General features: G+C 37.0%; 1 protein-coding gene across 6 annotated transcripts in view; it reads right to left on the reverse strand.

Annotated features, from left to right (window-relative positions):
- RAPGEF4 (Rap guanine nucleotide exchange factor 4) overlaps positions 1-14,379 on the reverse strand; it is a 146,734-nt gene that overhangs the window by 75,567 nt on the left and 56,788 nt on the right. For all 6 annotated transcript variants that reach the window (XM_064434431.1, XM_064434430.1, XM_064434435.1 and 3 more), the window contains 2 exons: positions 2,563-2,635; positions 1,443-1,507 (listed from right to left, as the gene is read on the reverse strand). In XM_064434431.1, coding sequence (XP_064290501.1) covers positions 1,443-1,507; positions 2,563-2,635 — 138 coding nt within the window. The remainder of the gene's footprint in view (positions 1-1,442; positions 1,508-2,562; positions 2,636-14,379) is intronic.

The raw sequence follows: 14,379 nt of genomic DNA on the forward strand, positions 1-14,379 counted from the left end.
GCTAGAAAAGTCCAGCTATTGGTAAAGGTATCAGTCATTAAACTTTGCTCAGTCTCTAAAATACTTTGTACCTGAAAGTGTTTACCACCCTTAGCTGAGCATCACTTCCTGTTACTGGGGGGATATTACCTTCTAGGGGAGACAGATGTTCTTTACCTTTTTACCTTTACCTGTTACTTCTATCTGCTTCAGAAAACACACAAACATCTTTTAGTTTGAATTCTGCACCTGGTGCTTTCCTTGAGAAATCCAGAAAGACCCCTGACCTGACTTAACTCCAAGTGTATACCACTGAAATGCCAAAAACCTAAAGAAGCACTTAGCCATAATTCATAACTGTTACATAAAATTCTTACAGAATCCAAGGTGCTAAATATCTAAGAACAATTACTCAGTGCATTGAAAAATATTTATGTTCCTGCAGGATAAGGTTGTGTCCAGAAGTAGTATAGGTAGTGAATAAGGCTCTAGGAAAAGGAACTGCATACTGTTAGATGTATACATTAAATAAAAGCTAAATGTGACAATTAAAAAAGGTCAGTACTCTTGAGGAAGCAAGAGAGACAGACAGGGAGAGGTGGAAGTAGTTATTTTTGCATTAAGGAAACACACTAAAATACTCCTTGTCTTCATCTGCTGTCAAAAGATGCTTTTTGTGCAACAAGAATACCTTTAACCTTTTAAAAACATCACACAAATGCATCCAATTAAACTCCCATGTCTAGAAAGAAGGCATCCGAGCATCTGTTTATTACTGCAACTTTTCTCCTCCTGCCATAAAGAAAATCTAGAAGTTATCAATCTTTACAGCAATGCCTGACACTATTTCTTCCCACTATTAATCTATATATATACTCTAACCCACTACTGAAACTGGCACAGAAATATTCATGAGTTCTTTCATGTGGGTCCTCATCTGGAGAGGCTGAAGGCACAGAACTATTTTACAAAGGAGAGCTGGGATGTAAAGCTGCTCTCTGAACGTAGGAGAAAATTCACCCTGAGCAAAGGGCCAGAACAATGCCTATGCATCAGTTCAGACTCAGGTACACCTTAAAATAGGATTTAATAATAAATTTTATGATCCACTGGTTACCTACTGGTCTTGTCATAGTGCTGCTTTTCTTCCTTATCCTCAACACTTTTCCAACAAAGACCAAGAAACGAGACTGTGACACAAACTTCAGTAGCAGTACACTTTGTAATAATCCTGAACCAAGTGCTTTCTTCAATTAAATGATACAACATCTAATAATTTGTACAGTGTACTCAAATGCATCAACCACATGCTGGCATTTGCACTCAGCTATTTCCAATTGAATGCTGAATTTTTTTACATTTTTGATAACCAAATTCCTCCCCCTCCAACAAAAAAAAAAAAAAAAAAAAAGAAAAAGAAAAAAAAGAAAAAAAAAGGGGGGGCAAAACTGTGAGTGATTTACCTTATTACAATTTTTAGAAACTTGACAAAGAGCACTGTTTGACATACTGTCTTTATCTGGCATTCCTAAAAAAAGAATACAGAAAATAAATACATACTGTACATTCTTTGAGTGACAGTCAAAATACTTATTAGTAGAACAGCAAATTTGAGGGTTCAATACTTTGATAACATACACATTAATCTGCAATTTTTAAAGAGCAAAACATTTATTCAGAAAAAGGTTTCCTCTAGTGAACAAAAAAAAAGACAAAAAGCTAACTTGGGTCAATATTTTAAAGAGCTTGTTAAGCACAGTTCTTTTTCAAAATTTAGTATGAAGCATGTACGCATACAGGAATTATTTATACTTTTTCAATTAACATTATCTGTGTCTCAGTACCTGAAAGTCTAATGTGACATTGACTTTGCATTAATCAGCATTGCTATGCTGTTCTATACTATTATCCTGCAAAGAAAACATATTGGACATCTAACACAGGAGACAAAATTTGCAGATGCAATTTCTAGCCATCAGATATTGTCCTGCCTGGCATCCAGAGAATCCCTGGTAAATAAATATAAGTGCTTTGATTTACATAAGTGATGAATTCCAAAAGCTGCCCTTGGATTCATGTCTACAGCACTATGCCACAGCTTGACAGGTTCTCATGAGGCAGAGACATACCCAAAATTATTTAGCTATGTAACAGATTAGAGAGCAGCATGTTTACTGCAAGCTCAAACACTAACCTAGATTCTCCAGCAAGTTGTGTAGCCCATCCTAATTTAAAAAATTGAGACAGTTTGTTATATTTCTTTTACTAGCAGGACTCATGGCCATGTTCCATGGTTCACGTGACACAAGCAGTAAAATGCTACACAACATCATGTTTTAATCAACAGGCCTGGGTCATAGTGCAGATTTTGGTGCAGCCCTGTGCACACTTGTACACAGCTGGGAAGGTAGTTGGGCAAGTTCCAAAGTGTCTTCTACTACATGCAGTATTAATGCAGTTGTAATACGAAACTGAATTAAATTGTTAAAGTTCAATACCCAAACCTGGAGAATCTCCATCTTCCCCTTTATTTCCTTTTCTCATTTGCTGCCCACCACCTCATATCTAATGTCTCGTACTTACTGTCATTGTTGGAGCCAGTTTCCATAACACCATAAGGAGGAGTGAGAAGTCCAGACATATACTGTCGATATTTCTGAAAGACAGCAATGGCACATTCAGTCAGGTACAGATGCATAAAGCCATTCAGGAAATACGTGCTGTTTATTCTTGTGTCTCCTGCCTTGTGCTTCTCACATGCACATGAGATATGAGACAATCAAACATGTCTTTACTCTTAACACTACAAGGTCTGCTTTCTTGACTGGAGTACACACTGCTGTTATTTCAAAGTTGTGCTAAACCAGTTCCCTCTTTCATCTTCCCCAAAGCATGACTTTAAGGTTTCTAATAAATCAATGTTTTACTTAGCTGTGTGATTTCCCACAAAGACTGTTTTAAAGCTCATTTGAAATTACACTACTTATCTGAATCCAAGCTAGAAAGCTACTTTATTATACGAATGGAGACAAGCTAAGTATTCATAAAAATCATGTACAACAACAGTTTTGGTATCAGATTGGAAATATACAGGATGCAGAGAGAAAACTCTAAACATTTAAACCCAAGACACTAAGTTTGGTATTCGGAAACTACAAGGCTATGAAACACACAGACCTCACACCTCATATTATGTACATCCTCATACAAAATCTGTATTAGCAGATGAAACTTTGTAACTGTAAAAATAACATCCCTTGTACCACTATAAGCAACGTAATTGTAACTGATGTCAGCACCTGGTATTTTTTCTTCATGCTGATGACATGATCACTAAGGTTCAAAGCTCTAAGGCTTAAGAAACTCACAGAAGCTACAAAAATAACACCAAAGGAAAAAAATGTCCTTTTATCAAATACAAATAACTCAATGAATAAGAAACACATTTTTCAAATGTGTTTCAAATCACACTATGTTACTGTCACGATTAATGATAAGCAATTATAATTCCCTTTTGGAACTGCCAGAAAACACGCTTGTGCAATAGGGATTCTGATGTTCAGCATAAATAAAATTCCTCCACAGTCCTTTGGGTGTGCAGTGAACTCAATGTGAACAATCAACCAGCTTGCTGAAATCCATGAAGATTTCAATTAAACACACATGATAATTGAGACAGTGCAATTTTAGTGCAAGAGTGTAACTTTAAAATTAAAGTTTTATCCTTTGCTCTATGGAGTTATTTGGATGTACTGATTTTTAAAATGTTGCCTGTTGAATTTCAACAATGCTCGAATTATCCTTCATACATTTATTTTTCTTGGAAATGGAAATAAAATTCATTTCTAGCGCTAAAGACTCAATGTCTTGCATTCTAAATAATAACAAAAGCTACAAAGATTACATTAATCTTAATAATCCAATCCTATTTTTAGACAAGCTATTACATCCTAAAGCTTAGTAACATATTATTTAAATCTCACCCATAATCCAGCTGAATACTCGTAAAAGCAAATCTATGCTATATCCCTGGTCAGTCACACAAAACAAATGCTATTTCATTTGAGGATAAAACTCTCCTATTTTCTTTCTCAAACCATTCAGTTCCCATATTCTGCATCCAGTCCCATGCCTGAACTCAATGAGAGGAAAAATATAAGAAATAATTATTTTCTCAGTTCAACTAGTAAATCACACATATAAACCAAGGGAAAAAGTAATTTTTGTTGGCAAAAAAAAAACAACAAACCAAACCAAAACAAACCAAAAGTGTGTCCCAAGGGTTTGAAATAACAATTCAAATACAATTCAAAAACAATTCAAATAGCAGATAAATGTTTTGTTCCACCTCCTACTGAGTTTGGTCTTGAAATGTGATTTATAGATGTAAAATTGGAATGTTTAATTTGGGACAAGATAAAAAAAAGATTGCATAGGATGTTTTTCTCTTCTTCATCATCATTTAGCTGATATGAATTTCTTTGCTCTATTTTTCCCAAAATAGCATTTTCCCAGAAATACATTACTAGTCCACATTTAAGCCAGTTCTGTAAGGAACTTAAACTGAGGGAAGAGAGTAATTTTTTCTTTTATTTCCTACACCAGGTCCACAGCCATCATACACTGCATGGCATTATTTTTTTCTGATTAATCCTCTAATATTTTTCCTGATTATTCTTCTCATGAGACAAAACATAGATCACAGCATACAATTTCCAAAAGATATGAGGGCCCATCTTCAGAAAAAACCTACAGGCAGAATAAGCCAGAATTAGACACATAACTTTAGAGGAGGCATCTAATCCCATTCAGGCACAACTCATGCTCAGGACACCAAAGTTCCCCAGGAACAAAAGCACAGACTCCTGATACATCACATAGGTTTTTGGTATCACTCCCAAGGATGTCCACTGTCACCTCCTGCATGAGGGGCACACCCTGCCCTGGCATCAGTCCACTTATGAGTCAGCAAACCCTGTGAGCAGTGCTGCCTGTGAAGGAGCTCAAGCAGCATTACCAGAAGAAGAAATAATTCAAGGCATGCCCTCAGAAAGCTCAGTTGTTCGTACTCCTCCAGGGCACCTCCGCATAAATGAAACTTTCTTCTATATCTGGGTATCTCTGGAGGAAGGGCTGATACAACTGCCTACACATGGTCTCTCATGAGGATATCTCAGTGGGTGTGGGCTGACATGAAAGGTATAATTTATGCCTAAACTTGTGTCACCACATCAGCCAAATTAAATGTCAAGGGAAACTTATTTCAAGGAGTCAGGGAAACACTGTTTGCTGGGAAACCTAAGCATGCAAAGACAGACCTAAGTAATTGCATAAAGATTTGCCAGTATCAGATGGAATAATAAAATTCCAGGCATGAGATCAGTGAAAGCTGAGATAATGAGACCTATCTTGTTACCATACTGTCTGTAAATGAAAGTAAAATTCAGTAAGTTAAATTATATTCATAGGTTTAAATTATATTCATATTTTAAATCACCCTGAAGATTAACAGACAAGATATTTACAAAAGGCTTTTGAAAATATATTCCACAGGTAGTATGAAGTCTGGAAAGGCTTTCCTTATGAAAGACAGGAACAATTATCAATTCATCATACGCTTGTTTATTACCAGAAGTCTTCAAGTTTTGTAAATACAACATGACAGCAGTTTTTAAAGCTACATTCAATGACCTATTCACTCTATCTTCAGATTTCTACCAATTTATAAACTCTATCATGCAACATCTTAAATAACAGACAATTCCTACATCTAATCTGACAGCATGAGTAATAAAGACAGTATTTTTTTTTTCCAGTTGCTGACTGCCTCATACCCATGCAGTGGTGAAAATTAACACGTTTTGACCTTTTCAGCCACTGCTATGGCCTAAAGCAAAGAAGACTGCTGACAAGAAACAGTTGGGGAGAGAAGAAAAGGAAGAAACAGAATCACACACTTGCCCTAGTGGGAAGGTGCTCTGAGGGAATGGTTTCTAAGGCCACTTGCTGTCAGGTTTCTCAGTGTGTTTCTTTGCATGCTCAAATTAAGGCTTTATTTGTAGTTAGCTGCAGTTTGTCTCATAGGCTTTCATGAGTACAATAGGTTTTTTTCAACCCAGTGAACATAATTAGGTATATTTTTATATGCTAATGTTTAGAAAGGCAATTAGTATAATTGTGATGCAAGCTATCTCTAAATTCCTGAAAAACACTTCTAGCATACACAAGATATATAAAATATGTCTTTGGTCTTGGTGGTTAGTCTCTTCTCTTCTGCTGAAAGTAGTGAAGCGCTAATACCTGTTTACAAACATTCCAGAATAAGCCAGGTACATGCAAAGAATATAGATGAGCCTTTGTTGTCCATGTTCACTGTGTAGCAAAACCACTCTAAGAGGAAAGACACAGGACTGATGAAGGGAAGACCCTCTGGGTATAAAGACTTCAACGTAGGTTCTACACCAACTACTCCCAAATACTCCCCCAAGGGCAGCAGTTCTGCAGTTGGCTAATAAGGGCTGTGCAAAAGGACACATGCAGTGATGTAACATTGGGGACACTTTTGTAGACCTCAAAAGGTGCTTGGTTCAATCTTTCTTTTTCCTTCTTTCTCCTCTATTCACAGTCTCAATCACAGTGTCATTTTTTACCGTTTCTACTGCCTCCTTTTCTGCCTACCCCTAACTTTGAACAGAGAGGGTGACAAAGCAAAGCCTGCCTAACTTGCAAACTTGGGAATAACACAAAATAATTAATTTCAGATATAGAAGTCCTAAGCCAAAGATCAAGGTGACCTTTCCATGCATTTTTCAAAACCTTGTGCAATTATTTCATCAAATGCTCTTATTGTGACTATTGCCTGAGGTCTGCAAAACTCCTGTACTAGCTGTCAATACTTCTGCAATGGTTTCTCTTGGGGAATATATGCTGTAGCTTGACAATGTGAGCCAGCTTCTCTGTTTTCTTTTGACAATAAATAATTGATCACTGATGCTCTCAGTACAACTCTATTCTTCCTCTAAGTTGGCAGTGAACCACGTCCCCACGAGCATTACTCACAAGGGCACGCCACTGCCATGGTGCACTGTTTCCCCTCTTTTCTCCAGAACAATAAGGAGAGAAGCCCCTGAAAGAAAGAACCCGTGAAGACTTTTGGTCCTTCTTTTCACTCATCAAATCAAATGGAGACTGTAAAACCCAGACTTTTGCCTTTAGAGTTCATACTCTGGTCTTGACTGAACTGATGGGTCATCTCAGGTCATCTGCCTGCTATCTGTTGGTGTTGTCCAACAACAAGTACCTAATGTTCTTACAGATTTTCACAAAAAAACCACCCCAGACTGATTATCACACTGATAGTTGTTTTTCGTCGCAATCTTGTTAAAAAGGGGAAACAAACAGTACCCTTGCTTTTGGCCAATATTATGTGCTGAGTCCCCCAGCAGACTCAGCCTAATTCTGAGTTCAGATACTGTCTTCTTAGTATGTTTACAAATTACCAACTGTATTTCTTCTAGCAAGCTCAATCAGAAAATTTCCATACATTTCAAGTCAATGTCACTTAACTGACCATCACAAGAAGGACCTAACTCATGGCTGTTTAATACTAGATAAAAATCATTGTTTGAAGTTGGTGCTTCATTCTAGAACACCAAGCATCCTGACTACTGCTAAATGTCTGTCTTTGTCATTAACAGATTATAAACATTTGCTATCATCAACAGCACAAGTAAGAGAACAGAACTGAGGTATTTCTGCAGGAAAGTACAAAGATGTATTAGGAAAATATAATGCTACAATAGCAAAAATGTATTTTATTTTGTGGAGAAATAGAAAATAAGCCATGTGAAGATCTCACCACAACTTACTGAACAGAAACAGATTGTTTTGTATACATCAGTCTATCAAGTCATTAAAATGTGATAGACAAGGTCTGAAATAGCAAAAGTGAAGCACTATTTAGTCATGTTCAGATAAAATAAATACAGGAAATGCCTGTACCAAAATTGCTGAATCCTGATCCCAGAATAGGTACAGTTTATGTAACAGCAGATGAATATGCATATTTTCCATTTATTTACCTATTTACCATCTTCACAATGTTTCTGCACAGTTCTAATCAACTACACTTTATTTTACTCCATCTCTTTATTTTGGAGACAGACTTTCCTGTCACATTCCCACCTAAATCAATTTATCATGCTTGAAAAGCTCTGTGTGCAGAATTAGCTTTATCACAGCATCCCCTTGATATTTCATCAAGAAGAAAAATGCACCCAACTCTCTGAAATCATGCCAAATAGCAAACTTGGCTACCAGATAGAAAGCCAAAGACAAGACTGCACCACAAAAAATCTCCTCCAAGGAAATTAGAGCATGAGCACTGATTAAGCAAATTACACAGCCTATTCTGCTCCATCTAATTTAAATACAGAAATGCCATCATACAGCTCTCCAATTCTGTCTCCTAGAGAAATCCACTCAGGAAATGCACTTAGGTGGCGACAGGACTTGGCTGGGAGGAGTGGGAACGATTGCTTACACTTCGAAGAAGACAAAAGAAAAACAAATTAAGAACAAAGAGTCCATCTGATTTATGTGGTTTTTTTTTACTTCAGTTGTGTAAACATAGTGTAGATAATGTATTTACAGGAAAAAATACTTAACTGCCTTTAGCATCAAGTTTTTGAAAGTGGCTGAAAAAGAGCTTTATACATTACCATATCTACTTTTTCACTGTGATATCTTTAAAATCAAATGATGATGTCACCAACAGTGCTTCAAACTCAATATAAGATCATAAAATGAAGATGTGCTCTCTTTTCTTCCTCTTCCATTATCACATGTAGGAGAGAAGCATCAAATCACACCTAAGTTGGAATTTGCTGAACAATGCAGTGACAGAACAGAACCTCATTCCTCTTCAAACTGTTCTGCAACACTAAGAATTGTAAACCTGCATCTTTATTAGCAAATCCAGCAGATACATCTCAAAAATGAACAGCAGAACAACTAAGAAAAATGTGCTGTTTTAACACAATTTTTCTTACCACTACAGCCAACCTTTAAACTTATATTAACAGGACTTAGATGAAGCCAAGTCTAGAATCATCTCTCCGGTCATGCACAAGAGGAAGAACAATTTCCTAAAGTTCCAGGTACAAAATACTTCCTTTTACCTTCAGACAGTCACACCTCTTACTTTCACATACACTATAATAATGAGCAGAGAAGCAAAGATGGTTCTTTCAGATGATCTCAGTTTGCAAGACAGGTAACGGGAGACTCACAAATACAGGATGATGCTGGCTTTGTTCAGTTCCTCACCTGGGCAGCTACAGGCTGCCTCCAACTTAGTAAGTTGGAAGTTAGCAAGAACCTCTAAACCAAGTTGCTGTTCCACCCTGAGACTGCCACCTTGAAAATACAGAAGGCCAGATACACATGACCGACATATCTTTGCATGAATGTAACGAAACAGACTTCCTGTCAAGAAATTGATGAGAAACTAGGTGTGTGCTGCTGAGATAGGGAAAAACTGGAAACCTCCTCCTACAGGCTGGGCTCTGACAGTGGGCTGAAGTCACACTCCTCTGTAGTAAAATTCCGTAAGGTCACCGCCAAGGTCTCTGCAGTAGCTAAGTCTTAAAAATAGGTTTTAAGTGCAACTTAAATGACGCATTGGCCTTATGATGACACTGTGCACAGCAGTGGCTTTTTTCATGGTTACAGTTTATTTTCTTCCCTCCCATTACATATATTTTTAAAAGGAGATTTGAAATAAATAAAGAAAAAGCTGGTGAGCTGATCTGTAACTCTGCTTTTCATATTTATAACCTCTGAACACAGAAGTATGTTAGTCTAGAAATTTGTTTTCATCTGGAAGGAAACTCTGGGTTAAATATTAATTCCTCTACAATCAATATAAACCTCTTAAATAGTTCAGTGGGGTCAATCTAACACTGCTTTTGCCTCTCACAGAAACAAGCATCAACCTCCAATACTCGTCTAACATCAAAGGCTTCTTTTTCATGGATAATTCTCCAAACTGATTGTTTCCATTCAATTGTGCATAACAGTAACGAGGATATTTGATAAGTGTAAATAAGTAAATATACAATTTCCCTTATAACATTTTAAGGAGATTTTAAGGCTGAACACACGACCAAAAGAGAAAAATGAAACAAGAGGAACATGAGAGAAATGGAGACACAAGATAATGAAGGGTAAACTACAGAACTAAACTGAATAATAATCCTTCCAGAAAAAGAAAGAGTGTACAGAGAGTAACATTTTATCAGTCTCCTCCTTTGTCAAAAGAGTCCTGAAATCAGCATAACTGGGGGTCCAGCTTTGCTAAGTTCTACACACAAAATAAAAGGTCAGATCCTATCTCCCTCCTCCCAGACAGAAATGTCTAGAGTGTAGTTCAGGGCAGGATGCAAGCAGGCAAGTGACACAGCACAAAAGATGCAGAATGGCACAATTTAACTAAACTCAAGATGAGAATGTTTCACCAGAGATTTTTCTTCACATAAAGCAAGTATGATTACGTCAGAGCATGAGTTAACTGAGAACAAGAAGTTCACAGCTTTGGCATTCACAGCAGGACAGACCTCCAAAGGCTGAAACAAAAATGCCTGAGGAAACTCTTTCCCATCTATTTATTTATTACACTCCTGCACTGAAGCTGTATCCCCACAAAGGCATGCAACTAACAAAAAAAATTGAGCCAAAGGAGCCAAACTCTGTCCCAGACAGAGTTTTAACTAGATATAACCAGATTCAAAGAGACACAGCTGTTAACTTTACACAGGACTACACAAATGATTATGATGATGATGAGGATGGAAGACTGTAAACAATAACCTGAAAGAGAAAGGGAGTTGCTGAAGACTCTCTAACAGACCTTTAAAGTCATCCACATACTATAAGTGTGACAACACAGCAGTTCTCCAAGGAAATTCAGGAAGCATATTCCCCATCAGAGGAGCAATGAATAAAGTTGATTCCTGCACTAAGACAACTTCTGTCAAACTACTAAAAAAGATGTTCTGAATGAAAAATCCATGGCATTCAGGTTGCCATTCTAAAAGATCTGCCTTTCAGAAGCGTATTCTAAAAGTTGCATTTGTTTTTAAAAGTTATCTATTCAATAGACAACTTACTAGGAACTGATATAATTTTCTGAACTTTTATGTTTCCATTCCACTGGAGCAAACAGCCATTTCTGCTGGGTTTCCCCTTGCACATGGCTAAAAATAATTTCATTATCAGCATACTGAAATCTCAACCTAACCACCAGATGGATAGATTTCATGAAGTCAGGGCATACAGTAATAGATCATCAATTTTGGAAGTAAAACATTGTTCTAGTCCACTGTTTTCAACTGTTCACTTCTTATAAATATTTGTATTTCCTGCTCATACTTTATGGAATGATGTTTCATTTGTTTATTTAAAGTATGAAAAAACATTATTAAACACATCAGGCAGTGCTGGGGAGGCCCCACCACCTGTTTCTTATGAGCCCTGGCAATTCTTGTTCTGAACCAATTGGAGATGATGTATTACAAGGAATAATGTTTACACAAAGCAAACAGCAGTATTAGATAAATACACAGTTCTTACATGGAGACCAAACAAAATTGGTTTTCAGCAAAGGAGGAAAAGTAACAGTCCATGGTATTATTGCACTATGATTTCAAGTAATTTCTGTAGATTATCGTATGAAGACAAATGGGTTGTTTAAGATTTACACTGCAGATTTTGAAAATTCAACAGAGGCAATACAAAATTCTTTGCAAAAAGAATTGTTAGAAGAATTCAGTAAATAATTGTGAGTCCTGCTGTGCAGTGGCAGCTGAGAGGAGAAAGCATCTTGTCAACTTTTACAGTGAAGTTCCTGATGATTTTTCCCAACCTTCTCATTAAAAGTATACCAAACAAACTTCAAGTTTTCTTCTAGTTACTTCTAGTGCAATTGTGGCCACCATGTGTCAGACCTCCTGTATTTCTTTCCTAACAAAATGCAAATATTTTGTCTAGGAGGCAATTCCTCCCTTTCCCCACTTCTTCACAGAAACCCTTCTGATTTCACTGGGAAAAAATTAACCAAATTTGAGATAGGGTTCAAATAGGGTCCTAGAAGCTAAACAGAAATTAGTAATAGGAGAGAGGTCCCAAAAAAAGTGTCACTACTAAGGGAAAAGAGGGCAGCACTCTCGAACATCCCAATTCACCGGGTAACAGCCAGCTGGCTAATCCTCACAGGTATAAATCCAAACACCACATACATTGTCTTCCACCAAACAGAAGCTATGTACAGTTAGGAGGAAAGATCAAAAATGAAAAGGAAATAAGCTTTTTTAATCCTTCCACTCACAGAAAAACTTTTTTGATTGTTTTCACTGTCTGTGATTATAATTTATATTCCAAGTTTATTTTGCAATTTTAAGTCTTATAATTAACAAGTCTTCTAAGTGTTTTCATTAACATCACGCAAAGATGTCCTAAAGCTGTGACTTTTCAGGTTTTTGTGGTCACTGGTATTGAAGGTGCTGAGCACCTAAACCAGGCTTGCAATACACTGCTATCACCTCCTGTTGCAGTGGTGGAAAATGCATACAAGCATTCTTATGCACTCCTGACACAAGAAGAGCAGGTCTATTGAGAAATAATCTGATATACTTCATCCTTTTTCTCACAGCAAGAAGAATGATTTTTGAAGCAAGTGCATTGCTATGGTGGGATGAGACTTTCAGTCCCTCTAAAAGACAAGACGAGGTCACTGGTAATACTAGAGCTAGAAGATGTCTTAATTGGAGGGCTACCTAATTTGCAACATCCTACACTTCAATCTATTTTTGTAGGGCTCTTTCTCTGTTGTGAAACGAGACAGACAAAGCTTGTTATTGTCACTTTGATCCTGTGCATCCACTCACCATTCAAAGAAAATCTTTATATAGAATATACAGTAAAATAAGGGATAGCATGAGTCACACACTGCAAGAGTCCATGGTTCCTGAGTATTATGAGGCACCAGAGGAATCAACTGACTTGCATATGAGAACAAGGCATTAGCCACCAAGCCACAAGTCTAACTACAGAACTGCTTTTAAGGAAGCTTTTATTAATAGGGAGAAAAAGCTGCCTTTACACGTAAATCCACTTCACATAATTCTTCTGGTATCTTAAAAATTTAGAACTACATTAGAGACAAGTTTTGCAAATCATATTGTAATAAAAATCAATTACATGGACAATAAGGAAAGAAATTTTTTCCCACTTAATATAACTATTTTTTCACATGTTAATTGCTGTTTATCTGATCTTTTTTTGCTTTGATTGTACTGAGGGGAATTCAGTGTCATACAATGGGGAAACTGTACACATATGCCTAACATATTTAACTGGTTAGTTTCCAATTTACAAGTATTTCTCTGCATATGGCTACTTCCTTGTTTAGGGAATATCACAGAGCATTAATTTTAGCATTATACTGTCTCTTCAGTTTTATAAACTTCAGACTTTTGTGAAAATCTTGGTATCTTTTAAATAAAATAGGCACTGTTATCTCTATGTGTTTTACAAGATTATCCTTTGCATATCACCTAAGGAGTTAGTTCATTACATTCACCTGTGTTGGAATGGATGCCCAGCTGGCATCAAGTGACAGTGTCACTGGCTTCAGCAATGTTGATTTGCATTCACTGATCTGTTCCAACAGGACTAATGATCATCCATGTTCAGATAAAAAAGACCCATTGTCTACTAACTAGCACTGAAGACTAAATCCCATTAGACCACTGCCATATTCCCAAGTATGCCATTCACTCACAATAACTGACACTTGAAACAAAACTGGTACAAACTGGGAAATGTGATGTTTCACTACAGGAGATTTCTTGTCATTTCTGCCACGGGAAATTTCATCCTTGGGAAGGGGTACTTGGAGGCACATTACATTCCAGCTGTGACCTAGCCCTGCTCTATTTCCAGGCTCTGTTTCAGTGCCGTACCCAAAGGGAACACAAATACGCACAGGACTTTAAACAGCCCCCACCACTTCTGTGCTACAGACGAATCACATAGCAATTTCAGAAATTGTTTTCACCTCTAAACTTCAGGAAATCACAGGTTCCAAAAGAAGTAAACAAAAATCTATGAAAGAGGAATGACATATTGTCTAGGCAATATGTTATGGCAAAATCATAAATCAAACATTCACATCAGTGGCATCCTGTAAGTGTAGTAAACTTGACAGCTATTACAGATCTGACATGATCAGAAAAAGCAACGTGAACTGGCCTGCAGATCTACTGGACGACTACACTGCCCAGCAAGTGTCAGTAGTGCTAGATTCAGATAGAAGCCTTCCTGCAAACAGAAACAGTGGGA

The sequence above is a fragment of the Passer domesticus genome, chromosome 10 (genome assembly GCF_036417665.1).
Source record: "Passer domesticus isolate bPasDom1 chromosome 10, bPasDom1.hap1, whole genome shotgun sequence".
NCBI lineage: Eukaryota > Metazoa > Chordata > Aves > Passeriformes > Passeridae > Passer > Passer domesticus.